The following is a 23062-nucleotide window of genomic DNA, read 5'->3' as shown; positions in this document are numbered from 1 at the left end:
CTCGTTTTTATACGTAAATATAATTCTGCTGTAATCTCATGTTTGTGTATTTCGAACATGGTGGCTCTTTTGTTTTCATTCTGGCTTGTTGCATAAGCGAAAGACGCATCTCTGTAAACCAATAGCGTTCAGCAGCGCGTCTAGCTCCACCTTTTGGTACCCATTCTCGTGTTTAGTACCCTTTCGAAAGGGTGCCGAAAAAGTAGTACGGTTTGGTACGGTACGCCTTTTGACAGTGGAAACGGACAAAAAAGCGTGCCAAACCAAACCATACCACTCAGTGGAAACAGGCCATTAAACAGAATACAGCAGCACATGGAATACACATTAGCCTGTAGCTGCAGACCGCATGGTTAGCATAACTCTATAGTGCTGCATTACCCTTTGCAGAATTATAAAGCTAAAACTCTTAGCTTAAACTCTTAAACTCATAGAAATCACAATAAAATAATCACACTATATCCCTTTTTTAAGAATTTTGTAGGAATAGTACACTTTAACAGTTTTAAGCACTTATTTTCCTCAAAGACAAACACATTGACGTTTTCTGTACATAAACAATAAAGTATAACTATTTAATCATTTACTTAACAAGAAAATGACAAGGATTCAAAGCAAATCCTTGATGAAAAGTCAGATTTTGTCTAACAGATCAGATGAATGTGCTCCTGATTTAGCACAGCACAATTGGTACAAAATGAAACTTCTCTCTGATGATGCTTCTCTCTCTTAAACACTGCACTCACATATCCATTTTCTATATCTCTATATATCAATTATCCAATCTCACTTTTCAAATACTTATCTCTGGATCGTGCTAGTTCGCTGTTGCCTCATTCGCAGTTTGTTTCAGTCTGGCATCTGTGTAAACACGCAGCTCATTCCCGTGACTTGGGATGACGTAATCATAATGGGCGGAGCTAACTCAAATTTTTCATTTGCCTGAGTATTTGTTATTTTTTAATATTTAGTATTGTTCCTTAAATAATATTTGACTATCATTAATATATATATATATATATATATATATATATATATATATATATATATATATATATATATATATATATATGTATATATATATATATATACATCAACCATTTTCTATGTGTTATAATATATTTCTCTTTTCTACTTGCAGGTTACCAGAGTTACACTAACCTTACCTTTGGAAATATTCGAGAAATGCACCAATGCGACTGAGAAAAATGGTGATTCGAGAAATTAACCAGAACAACTAATAAAAAGTGTAAGGGTCATTTCTAGCATTCTGTAATATTTCAGCTTGAGCAAACTCATTTTTAAAAGTGCATTGCTTATATGTTTAAATAGCCTGCATAAGTTGGCACAATTTAAAATAATAATAAAAAAATCATATATTCCCACATCAGACATTAAAGCCTTTATATTATTTTCTGTTTTATTATTATTTGGACACACATTATTCTTAACCACGTAATGGACAAAACTAACTTGTTAAAGAGCATATTGTAGGTTAAAAAATGTTTCAAAAAAAGGTAAACTCGTTTGTTAAAGTACTCTATAATACCATAAAATACCATAATAAAATGTTTTATGAAGTGCAAGGGCACAAATTTAAAGAAATTGTGTCTGTTTTCCCACTTTCGCTTTTTTTTCTAACCACCGAGGTGACGTCAGAAGAGTGACTTATCTGACAGACGCGCGCTGTATACAGTGGGGCAGAGGAGCTAATAGCAGAAATGGTTGTTAGTTTTGGCGTAATTTATTATCATCATGCTATATTATTGTGTTTAAGGAGACTGCACAAACTCCAGCCTGTCAACAGATCAAGTCCACAAGTTTTCTGTCGCTATTTTAGTTCGTGAAATGGGATGAATTCGATAAGACTTATAGCTGACGCGAACGGCGAGAAACACTCCTGGATCAGTCGGAGATGCAGCTCGATGAAAATGAGAGCTGTACACGGTACAGTCTACTGTATAAGTTAGCCTATGTGAGATGATTTGCAGTTCACTATCCAGGGGTCTGCAAATGTGGCTGGGTTTTCTGTATTATCTTATATAATAAATCATAGGGTGAATTTTAAAATGTATAACTGAGGACGCGGGTGGTGAGTGAGGTATCGCGGACGCCGGCCTCTCTATTCTGCCGCCCTATGCGCGGATATAGCCTAACTGAGCACGCGGGTGGTGAAGAAGGTGTCGTGGACGCCGCCCTATGCGCGGATATAACTGAGGACGCGGGTGGTGAGTGAGGTGTCGCGGACGCCTCCCTATGCGCAGATATAACTGAGGAGGTGTCGCGGACAGAACTGAGGACGCGGGTGGTGAAGGAGGTGTCGCGGACGCCGCCATGGACGCGCCAGCCCTGGAGGTCTTCACAGGCTCGACGAGAATGCAGAACTTTGCACTACATTTGCTCTCTTTTCTAGATCCTTCCAGCGGGTTTACAAGGATGAGGCTGTCGGCATCTTTTTACACAGCATTCACAATTTAGCACACATTAAAGACATAAATAAAATGTTGGGCAACTTACTGAAAAATTATTTTAGGTTTACTTTTAAATGAGACAGATGATATATTTTTCTTTCAGTTACACACACTCACACAGATACCTATACATATATAAAGAGTAAAAATGCTGGTATTAACACTGCTTATGATTTTGTGCTATATAAATAAAACTTGAACTTGAGTTGAATTAGAATCTGAACTTGAATTGGGGTTATAGTTAATTTCACCATAATTGCAGATCAGATCTGTCTTTGTAAATATTTTATACAGTAACAACTGTACTTGTATTTTTTATGGATTGTTGGCTAAATAGGGTCCAATACAGATCATCTTACAGTATACCCAATGAAAAAAATGACAAAAAGACCCATATTTAAAAACTTATTTTAATTGTTTTAATATTTGATGTTGTTTTTAATTATAATACAAAAGATCCAAAAACCTTTTGTATAATAAAAAGATTTTCCAGTACCTTGTTTACATGTTTCTGCATTATTTCAGATGTTCTGTGTTATTTGTGTTTTGTATTAACTTATCTACAATGAAAAAATATGGTCAATGTGGCATGACTCTGTTAAATGCTCATTAGTTTGTGTTACTGGTAAGTATTAATATTTATAGATGATTAATTCTAGCTTTGCTATTGCCAGAAAAGATTTCGTTATCATGCATATCTCTCTGTAAGCCAACACTGGTCTCACTATGAACCTGCTCGGTTCTTCTCACAATAGAGTTAAATTACACTTCTCTGACTGCTGTTCTGTCTGCTGGTCTGTCCACAAGCTTATAATTGTATGGCTGTGGTCTGTCGTTTGTGTAAGTTTCTCAGAATATCTTATCTCGGCATCCAAACGCGGACCGCGATCCGTTGTCTTCATAGTGTTATTTGCGCGAACTCCCTCATCCGACGTCACTTCCGTTCTGGTGATTTTTCATATGCGGAAGTAAATTTCCGTGACTAAAAACGACTCCAAACGGCTTAATAATAAACTTTAACAAATATTTTAAAGAATATCTAGTTCCTACTTTACTCTTACACACAATAGCCCCTTTCACACACACAGACCTTTCCGGAAAATTACCGGCAATTTTCCGGAAAGGTTGTCTGTGTGAACAGGCCCTTTTTGAAAATACCGGTAAATTCGTTCTGGCTATTTTCCGGAAAGAGAAGTTGTAACATTAGCGGTAATTTGCCAGAATGCTGCGCTGTGTGAATGCAGCAGGAAGATTGCCGGAAATATCGCGTGCACGTCAAGAACGTGCTGACGTGAGACATCTACTTTATCCAATCAGATCAGTCAGATGCATTCATGTGCGCGCGGTTTATGAGAATAAAAGCCTTTGAATATTTTTCCAGACACATTTAGCTGCTAGATGCTTAGATCCTCGCACCCTGTCTCAAGTTTCTTTCGATCCGTCCTCTGATGAACCCATGCAACTTGGTTTCACACGTCTAACCCAGGAGGAAAGAAGGCACAGATTACAAAATCATCTTTGCCTTTACTGCGGCCAAGCGGGGCACATGAAATCCACCTGCAGCGTACAACCTCCCACACCGTTTCAGTCGGTGAGTTCCTCTTATGTTCCATCACTATTCAGTGTATTTATTCCTGTAACAATTACATAGGGTAAAAGAACGATTAATACCACTGCTCTTGTCGACTCTGATTCTGCTGGAAATTTTATTGCTAAAAAGTTTGCATTAAGTCATGAACTATCCCTCAGCTCATGTGACTCCTGTCTTGCAGTGGAAGCATTAGACGGTCGTCCTGTGGGTGAAGGACGCATCCGCATGATCACTAATAAGCTACAATTACAAGTTGGTGTTTTACACACTGAAGAGGTACAATTCTATATTATTGACTCAGTAAATCATCCGTTGGTATTGGGGTTGCCATGGTTACGTCGACATGATCCTCATATTTCATGGAGGGACGGACAAATTCTGCAATGGAGTGAGTCATGCATGAAGTATTGTATTCGGCCCATTCATAGGATCCCGTTGCGAACCACTAACCTTCTGCCTGAATCAGATGATGAACAAATTCCTATTGAGTACAACGACTTGCACGAAGCTTTTAGTAAGCAAAAAGCTACTCAACTTCCCCTGCATCGGCCAAGTGACTGTGCTATTGAATTTATTCCCGGCTCAATTTTCCCAACGGGTCGAATATTTCCTCTGTCACAACCAGAACATAAGGCCGTGTCTAAATATATCGACGAGGAATTGACCAAAGGCTTCATCCGACCATCAACATCCCCTGCATCAGCTGGGTTCTTCTTTGTAAAGAAGAAAGATGGCAGTTTACGTCCCTGTATTGATTACCGAGGGCTCAATGAGATCACTGTTAAGTTCCGTTACCCATTGTCTCTCGTACCTCCTGCCCTTGAACAACTAAGACAGGCCAAATATTATACTAAGCTTGATTTACGCAGTGCATACAACCTTATCAGAATCCGTATTGGTAACGAGTGGAAGACTGCGTTTTCCACCACTAGGGGGCACTATGAGTACAGGGTAATGCCTTTTGGCTTGGCAAACTGTCCTTCTGTGTTCCAATCCTTCATGAACGATGTCTTTCGAGATATGCTGGACCGCTGGGTGATCATTTACATCGACGACATCCTTATCTACTCAAACAACATGGAAGAACATGTCGAACATGTGCGTAAAGTATTGCAACGCATGATTCAGCATCAATTGTACGCCAAATTAGAGAAGAGTGAGTTTGATCAGACACAGATCGCCTTTTTGGGCTATGTCATCAGTGCGGAGGGGATTGCAATGGATGATGCGAAAGTTCAGGCAGTGCAACAATGGCCTTTACCCCAAAATCTCAAGGAGTTACAACGATTTCTGGGCTTTGCTAACTTCTATAGACGGTTTATTAGAGGCTTTAGCTCCATAGCAGCTTCGTTAACGGCTATGACAAAACGAAACTCCCACAAGTTATCCTGGTCCTCCGAAGCACGTCAAGCTTTTACAGATCTCAAGACCCGCTTCATCACAACTCCTATTCTCTGTCACCCCAACCCAGACTTACCTTTTATAGTGGAAGTGGATGCATCCAGCACAGGAGTCGGGGCGGTGTTATCCCAACGTCAGGGTCAACCATCCAAAATGTATCCATGTGCCTTCTTCTCCCGTAAATTGACCAGCGCAGAACGAAATTATGATGTTGGAAATCGCGAATTACTGGCAATGAAATTAACTCTGGAAGAATGGCGGCACTGGCTGGAAGGGGCTAATCATCAATTCACCATTTTGACTGATCATAAGAATCTGGAAAATCTCCGCTCAGCCAAACGTCTCAATCCCTGGCAAGCTCGTTGGGCGTTATTCTTTACCAGATTCAACTTCATCGTCACATACAGACCAGGGAGTAAGAATGGTAAGGCAGATGCGCTATCCAGGCTAACAGAGGACAAACCCACCATTAGCGATGAAATGATTCTCCCTACCAAATTATTAGTGGCTCCAGTACAGTGGGACATACTTACCGAAGTTCAAAAGGCAAACTGAGAAAACAGTCCTCCAGTAGATTGTCCAACTCATCTAACCTTTGTACCCAAAGATATACGTTCACGACTACTTACTCACGTTCATGACACTCCCAGCTCTGGGCATCCAGGCATCACGGCAACATTGGAGATAGTCAAATCTCGTTTCTGGTGGCCTTCTCTCACGAAGGATGTGATCGATTTTGTTCAGAACTGTAATGTTTGTCAAACGACGAAGGCATCTCACCAAACCCCTGCTGGTCTATTACAACCATTACCTGTTCCGCAGCGCCCCTGGTCCCACATAGCTGTGGACTTCATCACTGATCTCCCTGTTTCCCAGAACAACACAGTCATCCTAACGGTGGTCGATCGTTTCTCCAAGGCTTGTCGGTTAATTCCACTACCCAAACTACCCTCCGCCTTTGAGACAGCAGAGGCTCTGTGCAACCAAGTATTTCGAATCTTTGGCTTACCTGACGATATAGTATCTGACAGGGGATCTCAATTCACTTCTCGGGTATGGACCGCTCTCTGCAAGAACCTCAATATTAACGTTAGCCTTACCTCAGGGTTTCATCTTCAATCTAACGGTCAGACTGAACGATTGAATCAAGAAGTGATTCGCTTCCTGCGTTCCTACTGTCATCAGCAGCAGAATGAATGGAGCCGTTATCTTATGTGGGCGGAGTATGCACAGAACTCATTGATAAAACCAGCTACAGGCATCACTCCATTTAAGTGTATTCTTGGTTATCAACTACCACTGTTCCCATGGTCTGGAGAACCCACTGAGTTACCAGCTGTCACGGACTGGCTGCAACGGAGCGAGAATGTTTGGAATCAGGCTCACAGACATCTCATGAGGGCAGTTAGGAGGAGAGAGATCCAGGCAAATCGTCATCGGCGCCAGGGACCCACGTATCATCCAGGGCAGTGGGTGTGGTTGTCAACACGGGATCTTCGTCTGAGGTTACCCTGCCGCAAACTCAGTCCCAGGTATGTAGGGCCATTCAAAATTTTACGTCAAATTACTCCAGTGTCTTTCCGCTTGGCTTTGCCTAATCATTTTCGTATTTCTCCCACTTTCCATATGTCATTAATCAAACCCGCTGGTGGTCCACGAGAAGAGGAGGTTGAGGAAGGATCGGAAACAAGGACCCCCTCACCTGTTATGATCGAGGGCGAAGAAGCCTATCTCGTTCGAGAAGTGCTGGATTCTCGACGCCGGGGTGGCGCCCTCCAATATCTGGTGGACTGGGAAGGGTATGGTCCAGAGGAACGATCCTGGGTGAATGCTAGAGATATTTTAGACCCAACTCTCACAGAGGAGTTTCATCAAAGGTTCCCAGAGAAACCAGCCCCCTGACAGCGCGGTAGACCCCGGCGTCAGGTGCATTCTCGCTTCAGGAGCCGCTCGCAGGAGGGGGGTTCTGTTGTAAATGAGCCCGAATTCTAATTCAACTCACGGACTCAAATTCCCATAAGCCCTTCACTGATTGCGGTCCAGGGGCTTCTCATCAGCTCAGCGTTTATATACCACACTCACGCTCTGGTTTATTGCGAAGTCTTGATTTGCCCTGCTGTCATTACTGAGCGTTCTCTACTCCACATCTCCGATTGATCTGTGCTTTTGACCCTTTGCCCGACTCTACGATTAAGAAAGACATCCGCCTGCCCTGAACTCCAGCCTGTTATTCCGACTAAGTAAGATATCTGCCTGCCTTTGAACTCTAGCCTGTCCCTCTTTTGATTCCTGGATTGCCCCTTGTTATTGTTTGTATGTGTGCTTTCAATAAAGCTTGCAAATGAATTCAATGCCATCTGACTCATCACAACAGAAGCTCCGGGCTGCCAACTCTCACACATTTGGCTGTATTTTGTGACTGTACTCTCACTGTATTCTCACGCTCTCATGCCACACATTCATTTTCTCACGCAGAAAAATCATCCTGTGAATAGTTTTTTTTCCGTTAAAGATGTAATTTGAAGCATGTTAAAGACTTTTATGTTATTCTCTCTATGTGCAACTGATCCACAGCTGGTGAAAGCAATGTAATCAAAAACAAATTGACGCATGCGTGCAGAAAACATACCCGCACGTCTCTCGCATTGCCCCTGCTTGACGCTGATGCGCTTCTCGCGTTGCCGCTCTAGTATGAGTCCTGGTTGCAGGGGCGGACTGGCCATTTGGCAATGGCCGGCAAGGGCCGGATCTTTTTTTTTAAATGTGGGCCGGTGTGATATATTTTTATTTTTATATGTATTGTTTTTACATGCAGGCAGCTTTTATCTCTTGCAATAAGTGAATATGATGATTGTTACAAACCCCTGATGTTAGTCTAGGGTTGTGGGGTTTGACATTTGATTAATTAAAATATATTTATATAAACAGTGAATGAGTGGAAAGACAACCAACGTAATGCTAAAAAATGTGTGCTTTTATTTACAATCCCAAATTGAACAACAACAACGAATTAATCAAAAATAAAGAAAAAGTAAGGTAAAAATATACTATTTACAAGATGTACAAATCTGAGACAAATAAAGACGGGAAAAAACAAGAGAGCTGGCAGAAGGGACGCAGGCAGCGCTAAAGAAATGAAAAGAACAAAACCCAAACTAAATCTAACTCCCCAGAAGCATCTAGCTAATTAACTATGTGAAAAACAGTATAATTAACACGTGGAGATCTTCTGAGTCCTAACTATCTACTCTATCTATATATCCAAAAAGTACAAGGAGTGGCGCTCGCCCCTAACCTAGTGTACTAGACAGCAGAGTAGTCCTATGTGTTGCGAAATGTATGTCACGTGACCTTCTTACCTGTCCGCTTCGTCCAAGCCTCGTAAACAACAATAAACTAAGAACGATGTACGAATAACGGACGGATAACGTGCACACAGAAACGAGCAACAACAAAACACAGTTAGACAGGTTATTCCTAAACGCACGCGATAAATACAATCAAACAACAAAGCAAAGAAAGAGAAAAATGCAAGCAAGGGAAGGCGAGTGGTCTGGCGCGCGCTTTTAACACGGGTGGTCTTTGCTTACATTCTGCTGTGGCGATCTCAGATTAATAAAGGGTCTAAGCCGAAAAGAAAATGAATGAATGAAATGATTGATGTATAAATTTGTTATAAATGGGTTGTTTTTGTTCCAGTCACGTACATTAAAAGTTTAAATATATATTACATAAGGTACTGGTTATGGCTGATTTTTAGTCCCAGTCCGCCCCTGCCTGGTTGTGAACATGCATGCCTAAAAAAAATATACGCGGATCATGCACCGCTCATGCGTTGTGCAACATGTGTAGTACTGAGAAATACCTAACGTGGGAATAAGATGGGATCAATTATGAACCCGATTCGAATCCAGCGTCTGATGAACTCATTCTTCTTTCCCCCAGTACATATCAGATTTTGTCTATACTCTTCATTTGGAGGAAGACAAGTAGGAATCATTAATAAGTGAGTGCATTATAGAAGACTCAGATTCATAGAAATGAACTGGATTGGAGAGGTGTTATCCAAATCATATGCATTATAAGTTTGTAGAAGTTATATATTAACAATACCCTTAAATAAAATTTTCAAAAACTGCTTCAGTGAACCTGAACAAGCACATTAAAAATCCATTAATTTTCAACTATTATTAGTTTTTTTTATTTTTATTTTTTTTTATTAAAGAGTGCTTTAAAAATTAGTTAAATCTTTGTAGACTAGAAATATATGTAGGCTACTGTATATCATTTATTTAAAAAATGTGGGCAATTACAGATTAGTTTTATTTAAAAATATTTTATTAATCTTATTTTTTAAATCAACTATAGGGATGCGGCCAGGTAAGGGGCCTACAGGACATTGTGCCCAGGGGCCTCTGAATTCTTAATCCGGGCCTGCCTTTCATAGACTTTCATTGGGATTCTCAGTCTACATGAAAATCAAAGGCCATAATTTATTAAAATGTAATATGATTATTATCTTGATGGATAAAGCAAAAACAATAAGTGAGACGCATTTTAAAATGCACTAGGTTTATAAATAAATGTAAAAACAAATCTGTAATCTTCTGTAATGGAAGGTATCAAATGATGTTATTAAAAAATTATCAATTTGAGTTAATAGATGCACATTTCAGAGGGGCTGCGTTTTATGGCAAGACTAACAGCTTTTAATGTACAGGTGTCAGTGCGTAGTGAGTTTTGAAAATAGACTAAATTAAAGTTTAACTAATGTAATGATGGTCTTATTTTGAATAACATACCTCCTGATAGTTTTTTTTTTTTTTGTATGAAGCAGAAAGGGAGTTTAGACTTAACAAACCTAATTCTTGGCCATAAGTAGGCCCACACAGAATCTGCACATGCAGAATTCCACAGATTTTTAGTCCAATATTGATTGCGTTTATTTACTTGTGTAAATGTGTGTATATTTACATTTATTCCATTTTTTTATTAGATTCAGTAATATTATTGACTAATAAAATATTCATATGGTTTATTTAAAATAGTTTGTACAGTAATATTTTTCTGTCTTTTAGTAAAGATATTATATGAGAGACTTGCTTTGTTTTCAAATAATGTTGATCTAATTGGATTTGCATTGTAAACATTAAATAAATATATTTTATTATTTTAAATAATATTTTTTATTTCATTTATTAAGGTTTTAGTTATGATACTACCAAATAATTCCACATAAATCCGCAGATTTTTAACACAATTCTGCGCAGAAATAGCAAAAAAATGTCCGCAGATTCCGTCTGGCCCTAGTCATAAGTCAGATCTAAGACAACACACAACAGATAATTCTTATTTTTCTGTTTTTATACAATCTGTAGAATTTCATTCTAATGAAATTAATATTCATTCATTCATTTTCCTTCAGCTTAGTCTCTATTTCTGAGGTCACTACAGCGGAATGAACAGCCAACTGTTACAGCGTATGTTTCACGCAGTGGATTCCCTTCCAGCCGCAACCCAGTACTGGGAAACTCACATACACACTCATTCACACAAACACACTGATGCACTACAACCAATTTAGTTAATCAATTCCCCATAGCACATGTGTCACTCTAACTAGTGACCTTCATGCTGTGAGGCGACAGTGCTAACCACTGAGCCACCATGCTGTCCTGAAATTAATATGTTTATGCAAAAGATTTTTAAAATGATCTTAGATTATCACTTCAGTTGTATCTTTACATTGTTTTCCAGTTACATTTAGAATTGGATTTTTCCATTTATTTATTTATTTATTTATTTATTTATTTATTTATTTATTTATTTATTTATAATAGGATAATTGTATAATAGTAATAATACTCTAATTTGTAATAAATATTTTAAAAATATCTATTAAAATAACATATTTATCATTTTATATATTTATAAAAACACAGGGCGTGGTTTTGTTAATGGGGCCTGGCTTGTTGATATGGGCATGGCGTAAATTCTCACTCCAAGATAAAGCCAAAAGTTGGCAGCCCTGAAAGCTGTCATGCATATTACTGAAGATGCACCGCATACACAACAGAGTGCACTGATTGGTTTGAACCAAGTCTTACTCATAAATGAATGCAGCATACTCAGAGATGTAATAAGGTACTCCCAGGTAGAGACGCCCAAATTTGTTTCAAACCGGAAGTACGAATTTGCTCGAAATAACGCAAAAACAACCAGTTTTCACTTTGAGTGAAATAAATGTGTCCTTATAGGGTTTTTAGCATCATATATGGGACACATATACGACTGGCAACAGCTCAAAAAATGTGTTTTGGTGTTTCGTGACCCTTTATTAATAGTATTTTAAAAAAGCGTTTGCTATAAAACCAACATTTACCTGTTGCTCATATGTCCCCTCATATTGGTTTAATGGCTAAAATATGATTTTTTTTTTTTAAAGTTTTAAGTTTATATGTGATTCAAGGTAAAATTATACAATTTATGCATGCTGTGGTATCTTTTTTTTTTTTTTTTTTTAAGTTTTAAATTTAGATATCTTACCCAAACCATATATTTACAATGTTAGGCCTTAACATGGTGGATGGTACTATGCAATGTTTTTTTTTCTATATTTATTGTTTTCATTATTTTATTTTCCAAAAAATATTAATTTCACAGGGTTGAGAATCCAGTGACGGGCTTGAAGACCGTAACAGGGTTGAGGGGACACTTTAATTGCAATTTTAATTTGTTTTAATTAATTTGAATTACAAATAAGACTTAATCAAAACACTTGTTTATTTGAGTAAAACATTTAGCAAAGGCAATAATCAAACTGAAATGAAATTAAACGTCATTAAACCAAACTACAGTCAAAATTCTAAAAAGTAAACTGCTGCAGTTAACTGGACCATTAGTAACCTTTAAAAATGCTGATAAAGGCCTATGTTACCAAATATATTGCTGAACAGAGCCTACAGTAAACAGGAGCAACAGGTAAATCATGTCTAAAAGATTATTTTCTGGAACTTAAAAAAAACTGCAGCAGAAAAAATCTTCTTAATAATTGTTATTTAAAATTCTTAAAAATACTAATAAAAATAAAATACAGTTCTATAGCCAGATGGGATTATCTGTGGTCTGAGTATTTCAGAGACTGCTGATCTACTGGGATTTTCATACACAACAATCTCTAGGGGAGAAAAATATGCAGTGAGCGGCAGTTCTGTGGGTGCAAATGCCTTGTTGATGCCAGAGGTCAGAGGAGATTGGCCAGACTAGTTTCAGTTGATAGAAAGGCAACAGTAACTCAAATAAGCACTCGTTACAAACAGGGTCTGCTGAAGAGCATCTCTGAACACAAAACACGTCCAACCTTGGAGCGGATGGGCTACAGCAGCAGAAGACCACCAGCGGATTCAATCAGGGACTCCTAAACCTTTTGATAGCTTAACCCTCTTTATCCATAACATATGAATTATGCCCTCATTGACTCCCTCTATAAAGTTGTGTAATTTTTTCACTTTACGTGTTCTGATTTTATCAGCTTTTCATTTACTCATGATGAAACTGGTGGCACATTCAATATAAAATCTGCTGCTGATACGGGTGCCATGTATGTCTGACATAAAATTGCGTTAAAGTTTAAGTAAAAACACTGCTTCAAGTATTTTATCATTGAAAAAAAAAAAAGTTTTAGTAAGTATACTGAAATGTTTTTTTAATTAAAATTCTTGATAAATTGGGTGAATATCTCAACCCTGTTACAGGTTTACAACCCCAGAACAATTCAATAATGTCATGTGTAACGAGGTTGAGTGTAATGGGGTTGAGTTTTTAAAACAAAATGACCCCCTGTTCCTCATGTGGTTTAAACGAGAAGGCCGACATGGCAGCAATTAAACAAGATTATGTTAGGCTATATTGTTTAAAAAAAAAAAACATTTATATTCCATAAATTTACGTTATGGGGTTGAATTGTTAAGCTTTCCAAACTATAATAAACATAAAAAAATGTAATAAATGAGAGAGTAAATCACTGTCTTAAACCATGTTTGTGAAAATAAGCTTGTCTGTTGCACAGTAGCAGGGTACTGCTGACGTCACAGGTGAGCCCCGAAGGCACTGTAGCTTTTTAATTTTGCGTTTGCATTTAAGATCCAAAAGTGCTCAAAGTTGTATTTTAATGTGAGGATATCACACATATATATATATATATATATATATATATATATATATATATATATATATATATATATATATATATATACATATATATGAACAGTGTTTAAACTCAGAGCATATTTTATGCTATTTTTGAAAAGCCTATAGGAAATATACGGATTTAATCGAGGGGAACAGTTTTATACAATGTGACGTCATAGTTCCTCCACTCTTGCTGGTGTGACGGGGTTGAGTTTATATTGAGGGACATAATTTGTAGCCTGTTTTATATATATATATATATATATATATATATATATATATATATATATATATATATATATATATATATATATATATATATATAATATCTTATTTTTATTTTATTTGTATTTATCACCAGAAAAGAACACAACAAATAGTTGTAGTACTGAAAAGAAAAATAGACACTGTGTGCATTTTATTATTTTTTTTCTACATGCAATTTCAAGGAAGTGCCTCAGGAACAGGAAAAATATAGCTTGTTTTGTGACAAATATTATTTTTATGGTAAAAATGCTTTAAATGTAATTTTTTCATTCATTATATAATAAAAATGCTTTTAAAATTTAATTTTATGTCAACAACCACTTTACAAAATATGGGGGGACTGAAATATTATCTAATGCCAGAAATGACCCGTAAACATTCCGTGTATCATGTCAATCTCCAAACCAACAGTGGGCGCTGTAAGCATCATCCCATTCCGCTCCCCTCTTTTCAGTCCGAGGAGGAATAAAATCCCTGCTTGAGTGACGCAGGAGAGCAGAGGATGATTGGAGCTGAACCGATGTGCAACAACTAAACAAGAGTCAGTACTCCCTGGCTTTCCAACAGAAAAAGCCACCATCTGCAAACAGATGAGCGTCTGAAATGCTCATGTTTGCACTGATGCCTTCGGCTTCCACTACCGTAACTTTACTGTGTTCTCCGCGCATAATCGAGATCATCTGTCCGGAGTCGATATTACTGCTCCAGTAACGGATTGACTCAAGCTTATCATTCACATTTTACGGCATGACATGTAGATAATCATCCGATACTTTGATGGGGCTTCTGAGGATCATGATGCCACCCAAGTTCCAGCTGCTGGCTGTTATGGCGTTTGGAGTGGCGATGCTGTTTATTGAAAACCAGATTCAGAAGCTGGATGAGTCTCGGGCAAAGCTGGGTAAGACTGCGATTCTGTCTTAATTTTAAACTGAATTAAGTGAGGTGCCTACTTAGACAGCAGTTGTGGACGTCATGTATGCAGGCTGTTCTTGTGCAAAATGATGCTGTTTAGGTGGGTTTGAAACAGACTGTTTTGCTGTTTGTCTCGTTTAAACATCATTCCTGCAAGACATTGCTGGAGGATTGCTGAAGACATCCAGATTTGCATTGCGCAATCACGATGAAGTAGTTCACCCACATCTTTCTGTTCTATACTCCCCCTCACGTCAATGCTTATTGTTTTTTAATAGCTTTTTCATTCTGTACATGTTGTAGACTTAAGTAGTGAGCCAATAAATAAATATTTTGTCATCATTTACTCCCTCTTCCCTTGTTCAAAACCTGTTTAAGTTTAATTCTTCTGGCTAAACACAATATGGATATAATGTATACATTTAAAAAAAGCTATAAAGCTGTAACCACTGACGTCCATAGCAGGAAAAACATATATCCTGCGGAAGTCAATGGTTTTTCAGCTTCCTTCAAAATGTCTTATTTTTTTGTTTAACAGAAGAAATCAACTCATAATGAATAATTCAATCATAAACAATCATAAATAATGAGTCATAAATTCAATCGTGAATTCTACTTGATGGAAAGTAAACAATGTGTAACTTTTTACTTTTTTGAATGAATCATCTTTTTTAAGAGGTCAAACCTAAAGGGTGGATAACATATGGTGAATGTTGTTATCTATTATAATTTTCAAAACTACAGTAGCTGCTCACTTTTCAATGTCATTATATCTCATTGCTTACAGATATTTTTTTGGAAAATAAATCTATCATAATGGTGTTTTTTTCCGTGCTAAACCATCAACCAATGCAACTAGCCATAAGAAAAATAGTTTCTTTTCAATCATAAAACATAAATTTACCGGATTAATCAATGGAAGTTGAGACAGAGTTGATGTAATTATGATGACTGTGTATGCTCAGAATTTAGAGAGAGACTATTAGACTTGAGTACACTCTTCTCAGTGCTTCATGAGAAAGTTTAAGCTATTGTTGATTTCCAGAATCAAATTCATCTGAACCATAAAGATGGATCCATGTTGATGTTTTTAAACTTCCATTATATTTAGAAGACAACTAGATTATAACTAAACCAATAACTAAATCAAAATAAATAACTAGAAAATAACTAGATTTTAAGTGAATAACAATTTTATTTTTCACCTTTTATAATACTACTATTTATATTATGCGCTATGTTGTATTTAAGGAAATTTATTTATTTTTATCATTTGGATGACAGCACTCTTGTATGACACCACAGTGATGCAAGCAGAAATGTGAATAACAGTATAGGGAGAACATTAAAAGCTTGCAAGATGTTGGCACTGTACTTTCATTTTATCTAGCAAAAATTTTGGACATGAAGCAGTAATAATTTTTTTTTTTTTTTTTAGTTTTGTATTTCATTGTTTACAAGTCAGAATTATTAGCCCCCCTGTTTCCCCCCCCCCAATTTCTGTTTAATAGAGAAAATATTTTTTTTCAACACATTTCTTATCATAATAGTTTTAATAACTCATTTCTAATAACTGATTTATTTTTACTTTGCCATGATGACAGTAAATAGTAGTTCACAAGATATTTTTCTAGACACTTCTATACAGCTTAAAGGGACATTTAAATGCTTAACTAGGTTATTTAGGTTAACTGGGCAGGTTAGGGTAATTAGGCAGGTTATTGTATAATGACAGTTTGTTCTGTAGACTATCAAAAAAAAAATAGCTAAAGGGGCTAATAGTGTTGACCTAAAATAGTTTAAAAGAAATTAAAAACTGCTTTTATTCTAGCCGAAATAAAACAAATAAGACTTTCTCCAGAAGAAAAAAATATTATCACACATACTGTGAAAATGTCCTTGCTCTGTTAAACATTATTTGGGAAATATTTAATAATTCTCACTTCAACTATATTTTATATTTCTACATTCCTAATTAAATACTTGATCAAGAGTTCTGAAAAAGTGAGAAAAATGATCACATAAATGTGATTTTAAGGCACATACTTAAAATGTAGTTATTAATATATTAATAACTTCATTTTTGAGTATATACCTTAAACTGTATATAAAAGTGAGATGTATAAATGGTCCGTTCCTTGTGGTCATTATACAATCTATTGGTTAAATTTACAGAAAATGTGCTATATTGAGATATATATCGGTATGTGAGATTACTTATATCACGATGTGATATTTTCATCATATTGCCTAGCTGCTCTTTTTTTTTCTTTAACTTTAAACATCATTTTTTGAACATTTTGAATTTATTCGCTTCGTTTGTGTGTCAAATTTGATTCATTTGCACGTGAAATTCACTTACATTAGATTTGGATTCATGCCATGTGCAGGGTTTCTTTCTGCCCGGTGACTCTAGCTTTGTTGCTAAATGGCTAACAAGGAGTCCACTAGATACATTCAGAGGTGCAGCCAGCTCTGTTTGTTCATCAACTCCTCCAGAAACTATATCTGGATCATAGAGGCCTTCAACTGTGCTTCTGAATGAGATGAACCCAGTTTGAGGAGCTGTTGTCTGGTGTTGGTATAATGATATCCCCTCGGGAGACCAACTACAGGCACTTTAACCGTGTCCCAAATCGCATACTTATGCACTGTTCTATGCCATTTTGTAGTATAAATTGTGGAAGTAGTGCGTTCACACTGAAAACTCTAAAATTAATAAGTGCACTTTAAATACCCAGATGATGCACTCATTCAGCCTGTAAAATGAAGTGTGTAATGATGGACACTTCACACATACATTGACAACAGCTTTGCTCACATACAGTAGCTGAAGGGGCGGAGTTATCGGGCGCCAGGGCTGGACTGGGGCAAAAAATCGGCCCTGGCATTTTGGGCCAGAGCGGCCCACTACATTCAATCAAAATGCTATCTATGCACGTCCAGTATTTTAATCAACTCATATTTTATAAAACACAAAAGCCATATATATGAAATAAATAAATACAAACTTTAATCTCAATTTAATTTCTGTATACTGTCCATAAAGATATTTGTTGAGTTCTAAAAAATACACTATTCATTTATTTATTTTTCTTCGCATTAGTCCCTTATTTATCAGGGGTAGCCGCAGTGGAATGAACTGCACACTATTCCAGCATGTTTTATGCAGCAGATGCCTTTCCAGCCCCAACCCAATATTGGAAATCACCCATACACACTCATTCACACACACTCGTACACTACAGCCAATTTAGCTCATTCAACACACTATTCACTCAGCCTATATTCAGTAATAAACATAACAAAAACTGCCTGGTGATGCATGGGTAAATCTTCAAAGGGAACAGTGTACTTTATAACCTCTTTCACCTCATCCTGCTTGCTGTTTCACTATCTAAACAATGAAAACATAATATAAGTCAAATTTGTTTCATTTTGATATTATGATTAACAGACACCAAACAGCCTCGTGTAGCTGCATATTTATATGAGCATCATCTTCACTCTGCATATTTATAACAAAACAGGGCTTAAATATAACTCCCTCCTTTAATTTTCTTTGAAAAGAACAAACTTTACCCTGTCTCTTTTGCAGAATATCAGTTTTAATAATCAATAATGGCCATTATAACAGTATAACGTACAATAAATTTATATGATAAATGTAAGCAATCAGTCAATATGCAGAATCAGTGTACGTGGTTACATAAATTAATATATTAGCTTATCTTTGCACTCAGCCAAAACAACAAGATGAATTCAATATCACGTTTAACAACTATAGTGAGATGAGATCATCCAGCAGATGAACTGTCTGACATGCACTATACTCTCACCTGGGGTTTATGCTCACCTGCTGAATTACTGGCTGCAACTCTAGGCAGAGAGTGTGTGTGTGGTCACGTGATTTGCGTTTTTAGCCGTGACTAGAATGAACGGAGAACTTTTCAGAACCGCAAAATGAAACGCGGTGTATTTCCCGTGATTTCTCTGCGCCTCCCTTGCATTTCTTCTCTCTGACTCTCGACTATTTTGACAAATAAACACAGACGACGCACGCTCATACAGAGCCCAAAATAGGAGTTTGTGATTGGGCCAGCCCAATGTCAATACAGAAAAGAGCCAATGGGCTGCAGAGTGTCACATGGGCCGGCCCGGTCTGTCAGTCTGGGGAAAAAAAGCATCTTACTTTCAGAGAGTCACAGATCACAGCAGCGTCAATTAATAAGGCAGAAAAAAATGATAGGCTGCTAAGCCTTTTATGGGCCGATCAGATCATAAGACGATGATCAGCCCGGCCCAAAAAGTACGTTGGCCCACCGGGAAAGTGCCCGGTCTGCCAGATGGCCAGTCCGCCCCTGTCGGGCGCCTGTGTTGGATAACTTTATTTATTTTGGATAGTGAAAGCAAAATTTTTCTACAAGAGTGATTATAGTGCCTCCCGATGGTTAATGCGGTTATACTCATGGCAGGTATTATTTGATAGTTTAGTCATTTATTTCACTGATTTGGCAACTGTCAAACATAATCAGGGAAATGGTTTAAATTTCCACTTAGTAAAAAACAGTGCTCCATTTGGGACGACACTACATTAATGTACTATGCTGTTGAGTGTTGTAAGTGCATAAGTACAAAGTGCATGAGTGCGTAGTGTATGTGACATTTGAGACGCAGCTTCATAATAACGCCCCCTACAAGTGAAAGCCCCTGACTGGTTAACACTGAGTGAATGTTCTCCAAAGTTCAGATTTTCCAAAATGCTCAACTTACGCCACCTTATTCGTACGAATAACACCACAGGATGTCTATTCGCAACTTTGCATTGACTTAACATGCAAGTCACTAGTGCTTGATGCTTTATCCGTGTCTGGTGTGAACACAGTATTAGGCTTAAAAACAATTGTTATTTTGCTTCTCTGTATGTATCTTTATTTTTTTGTTTTTGACATTTGTTTATAGAAAAAAAGGCAAATGGAACAACACTTTTTTTTTTTCCACAGTAACTATTTCCATGTTGTTATGGTAACTTGGCCGTAGAAGCCTAAAGCAGGTCGCACACCAGAAGCGCCGCTCGGCGCCGCGACACGGCGCGTACATGACAGTTTAAGGTATCACACACCAGACGCGCACATTCGAATGATATTTAACATGAAACTAATCAGATGGCGCACTGTGGCGCGGCTGAAAAATGAACTGCGTCCTGAGCCATCGCCGGGCACCGCCGACAGCCGGTGACTTGCGGCGCCGGTGTGTGTATCCTGATAGAAACCTATGTTTAGAATTCTAGAATACATGGCGCTGCGTGGCGCTTCTGGTGTGCGACCTGCTTTAGGGTGTTTCTTTGAAAAATGAAAAAGTAATAGAGATTTTTTGGACGCTTTGCATCATTATCAATTCATTTAGTTATTGTCTTTAAAAGATTATCTTAAATTGACCTCTATAAGCCTTACAGAATTGTTGATCTAGGCATAATGCATTGTTATTGCTTCTAAAAGACATTCTCCAGCATGTATATGAGTGAGTAAATTTACATAATTATTTATTTATTTTTATGGATGAAGAATCCTTTTAGTCTATAGCAATGTTTTTCAGAGAGATATTAATTCAGCAAAAGGGCATTTTGTAAGATGCTTCATTAAACTCTTACACTGATCCAGTTTTCCTTCCCAATCTGCCTTTGTTTATAATCAGCTTATGCATATGCTCATTTTATGGGCTCAGTGTGTAAGACAGGTAGAGATTATTAGACAAATGATAGGCTTCAAGCCTTCAACTGATGCTCGTTTAGGTTTGCCTTGACCTTTCTTGTCTTTATTAAGGTTATGGCTTCATAAAAATCGATCCTTATTCCAGACCAAGATTTTGAACAGCTCAATATGTAGTCTACATGCTTTGCATCCTGACCAAGCAGTCAAAGTTTTCCTCTGCTGAATTCATAAATTTTGCAAAGCAAATGTGTCTCTGGTTGGCACCTAGGATGACCCACATTTGCCATACTTGTGGTTTGACTGTTGGCTATTAGGTGTGGGTCATATCACTGCTTATTTTTTCAGATTAGAGTCCAGAGATTTCTTTTTAAAACAATGCAATAACAATACATCTATAGCCACTAATGTTTTTTGCCGAGGTTGCTAGTCCATATTATGAAGATGATGTGTTTAATTAATAATTGCACAATGACTCGTGGCAAAGGTTGTCTGCAGCAAGTTGTTTTTTTTTAAATGAATGAATATAAATACAAAAAATTAACTTTTCAAAAATAAATGAATGTAAATATTTAATTAAAATTATTATTTAAATGTGAGAAAATATATAAAACATTTATATACATTATTAGATTCTTTACAAAAAAAAAACAAAATGCATAGAATAAATAAATGTATTAAATTTAATATATGTTTAATTTTACATATTTACAATCTTTTAGAAATAAATTAAACTGTGTTTAACCAAGTTTAAAAGGACAAACCTCTTTTTTTTCAAAAAAATATTTAACAATATTAGTAAATATTTTAAAATATTTATTTGATAAATTTTACCAATATTTAAGTAATCAATTTAATGCAATAGATTTATTTTTAATTTATTAAACTTGCATTTAAATTTGTTTAATTTAAATTTTTTACAAAGAATTGTTGTTGTTGTTGTTGTTGTTGTTGTTGTTTATTATTATTATTATTATTATAAGCAAAACAATATGTATTTAAACAAGTTTAAAACTACAAACTACATTATATTTCTAAAATTAATAATAGTACATTTTAAAATATGTATTTACATTTATTTCATCAATTTTTAAGTCACCAATTAATACAATATATTTTTATTAATCTTCAATTTAAGTTTGTTGTTAAAAACATTTATCATCATAAGCAAAACAACATGTATTAAAACAAGTTTAAAAGGACTACCTACATATTATATTTAAAATTAATTTGACATTTAATAATAGTGACTATTTTAAAATATTTGTTTACATTTATTTCACCAATATTTAAGTCACTAATATTTTTTTTAGTGTATTAATCTTTCATTTAAGTTAATGTTAAATTTAATCTTTTAAAAACAATTATCTTCATTAGTTGCAGCTGGAAGGGCATCCGCTGCATTAAACATACTCTGGTTCATTCTGCTGTGGCAATCCCAGATTATTAAAGGGATTAAGCCGAAAAGAAAATGAATGAATGAATGAATGAATGAATGAATTATCATAATTGCAAAATAATGTGTATTTAAACAAGTTTAAAACAACAAACTACATTTTATATCTAAAACTAATTTGACTTTTAAGAATAATAAATATTTACATTTTTATTTCACAAATATTTAAGTTGATAATTAATACAACTGATTTTTTTAACTTGATTAAATTTGCATTTTATTATTATTTTTTAAAATGTGTGTATGTGTACACACACACACACACACACACATACACACACACACACACACACACACACACACACACACACACACACACACACACACACACACACACACATATATATATATATATATATATATATATATATATATATATATATATATATATATATATATATATATGTGTTATACAATGGTTCAGATCTTACCTCACTGACAGGTCATTCAGGGTGTCTTGGAGGGGAGAGTTGTCCAACCTACAGCATCTAAACACTGGGGTACCTCAAGGCTCTGTTCTTGGGCCACTTCTCTTCTCCATCTACACATCATCTCTAGGACCAGTCATCCAGAGACATGGATTCTCCTACCACTGCTATGCTGATGATACCCAGCTATACCTCTCTTTTCATCCTGATGATCCCACGGTTCCAGCTCGCATCTTAGCCTGCCTGTTGGATATTTCACACTGGATGAAAGATCATCATCTTCAGCTGAACCTCGCAAAAACGGAAATGCTTGTAGTTTCTGCCAACTCGACTCTACACCATAACTTTTCAATCCAGATGGATGGGGCAACCATTACTGCATCCAAAATGGTGAAAAGCCTTGGAGTAACGATTGATGACCAACTAAACTTCTCTGACCACATTTCTAGAACTGCTCGATCGTGCAGATTCGCACTCTATAACATCAGAAAGATCCGACCCTTCTTATCTGAACATGCAGCTCAACTCCTTGTTCAAGCTCTTGTTCTCTCCAAACTGGATTACTGCAACTCTCTACTAGCTGGGCTTCCAGCTAACTCTATCAAGCCTCTTCAACTGCTCCAGAACGCAGCAGC

At 36.5% G+C, this 23062-nt stretch overlaps 1 protein-coding gene and 1 long non-coding RNA gene across 3 annotated transcripts in view; one reads left to right on the top strand and one right to left on the bottom strand.

Moving 5' to 3' along the window:
- Positions 1-14372: 14372 nt before the first annotated feature.
- Positions 14373-21093, bottom strand: LOC147843527 (uncharacterized). The gene is made up of 3 exons (XR_015493686.1): positions 20166-21093; positions 19208-19879; positions 14373-17695 (listed from the first exon to the last, which is right to left on the bottom strand). It is a non-coding gene; the product is annotated as an uncharacterized LOC147843527 (long non-coding RNA).
- hs2st1b (heparan sulfate 2-O-sulfotransferase 1b) overlaps positions 14414-23062 on the top strand; it is a 162980-nt gene continuing 154331 nt past the window's right edge. For both annotated transcript variants that reach the window (XM_087257212.1, XM_087257213.1), the window contains exon 1: positions 14414-14821. In XM_087257212.1, coding sequence (XP_087113338.1) covers positions 14698-14821 — 124 coding nt within the window. In that variant the 5' untranslated portion in view covers positions 14414-14697. The remainder of the gene's footprint in view (positions 14822-23062) is intronic.

This window comes from Danio rerio, chromosome 6 (genome assembly GCF_052040795.2).
Source record: "Danio rerio strain M-AB ecotype USA chromosome 6, GRCz13ab, whole genome shotgun sequence".
In the NCBI taxonomy this organism is placed as follows: Eukaryota; Metazoa; Chordata; class Actinopteri; order Cypriniformes; family Danionidae; genus Danio; species Danio rerio.
This window is presented reverse-complemented; position numbering and strand designations above follow the sequence as displayed.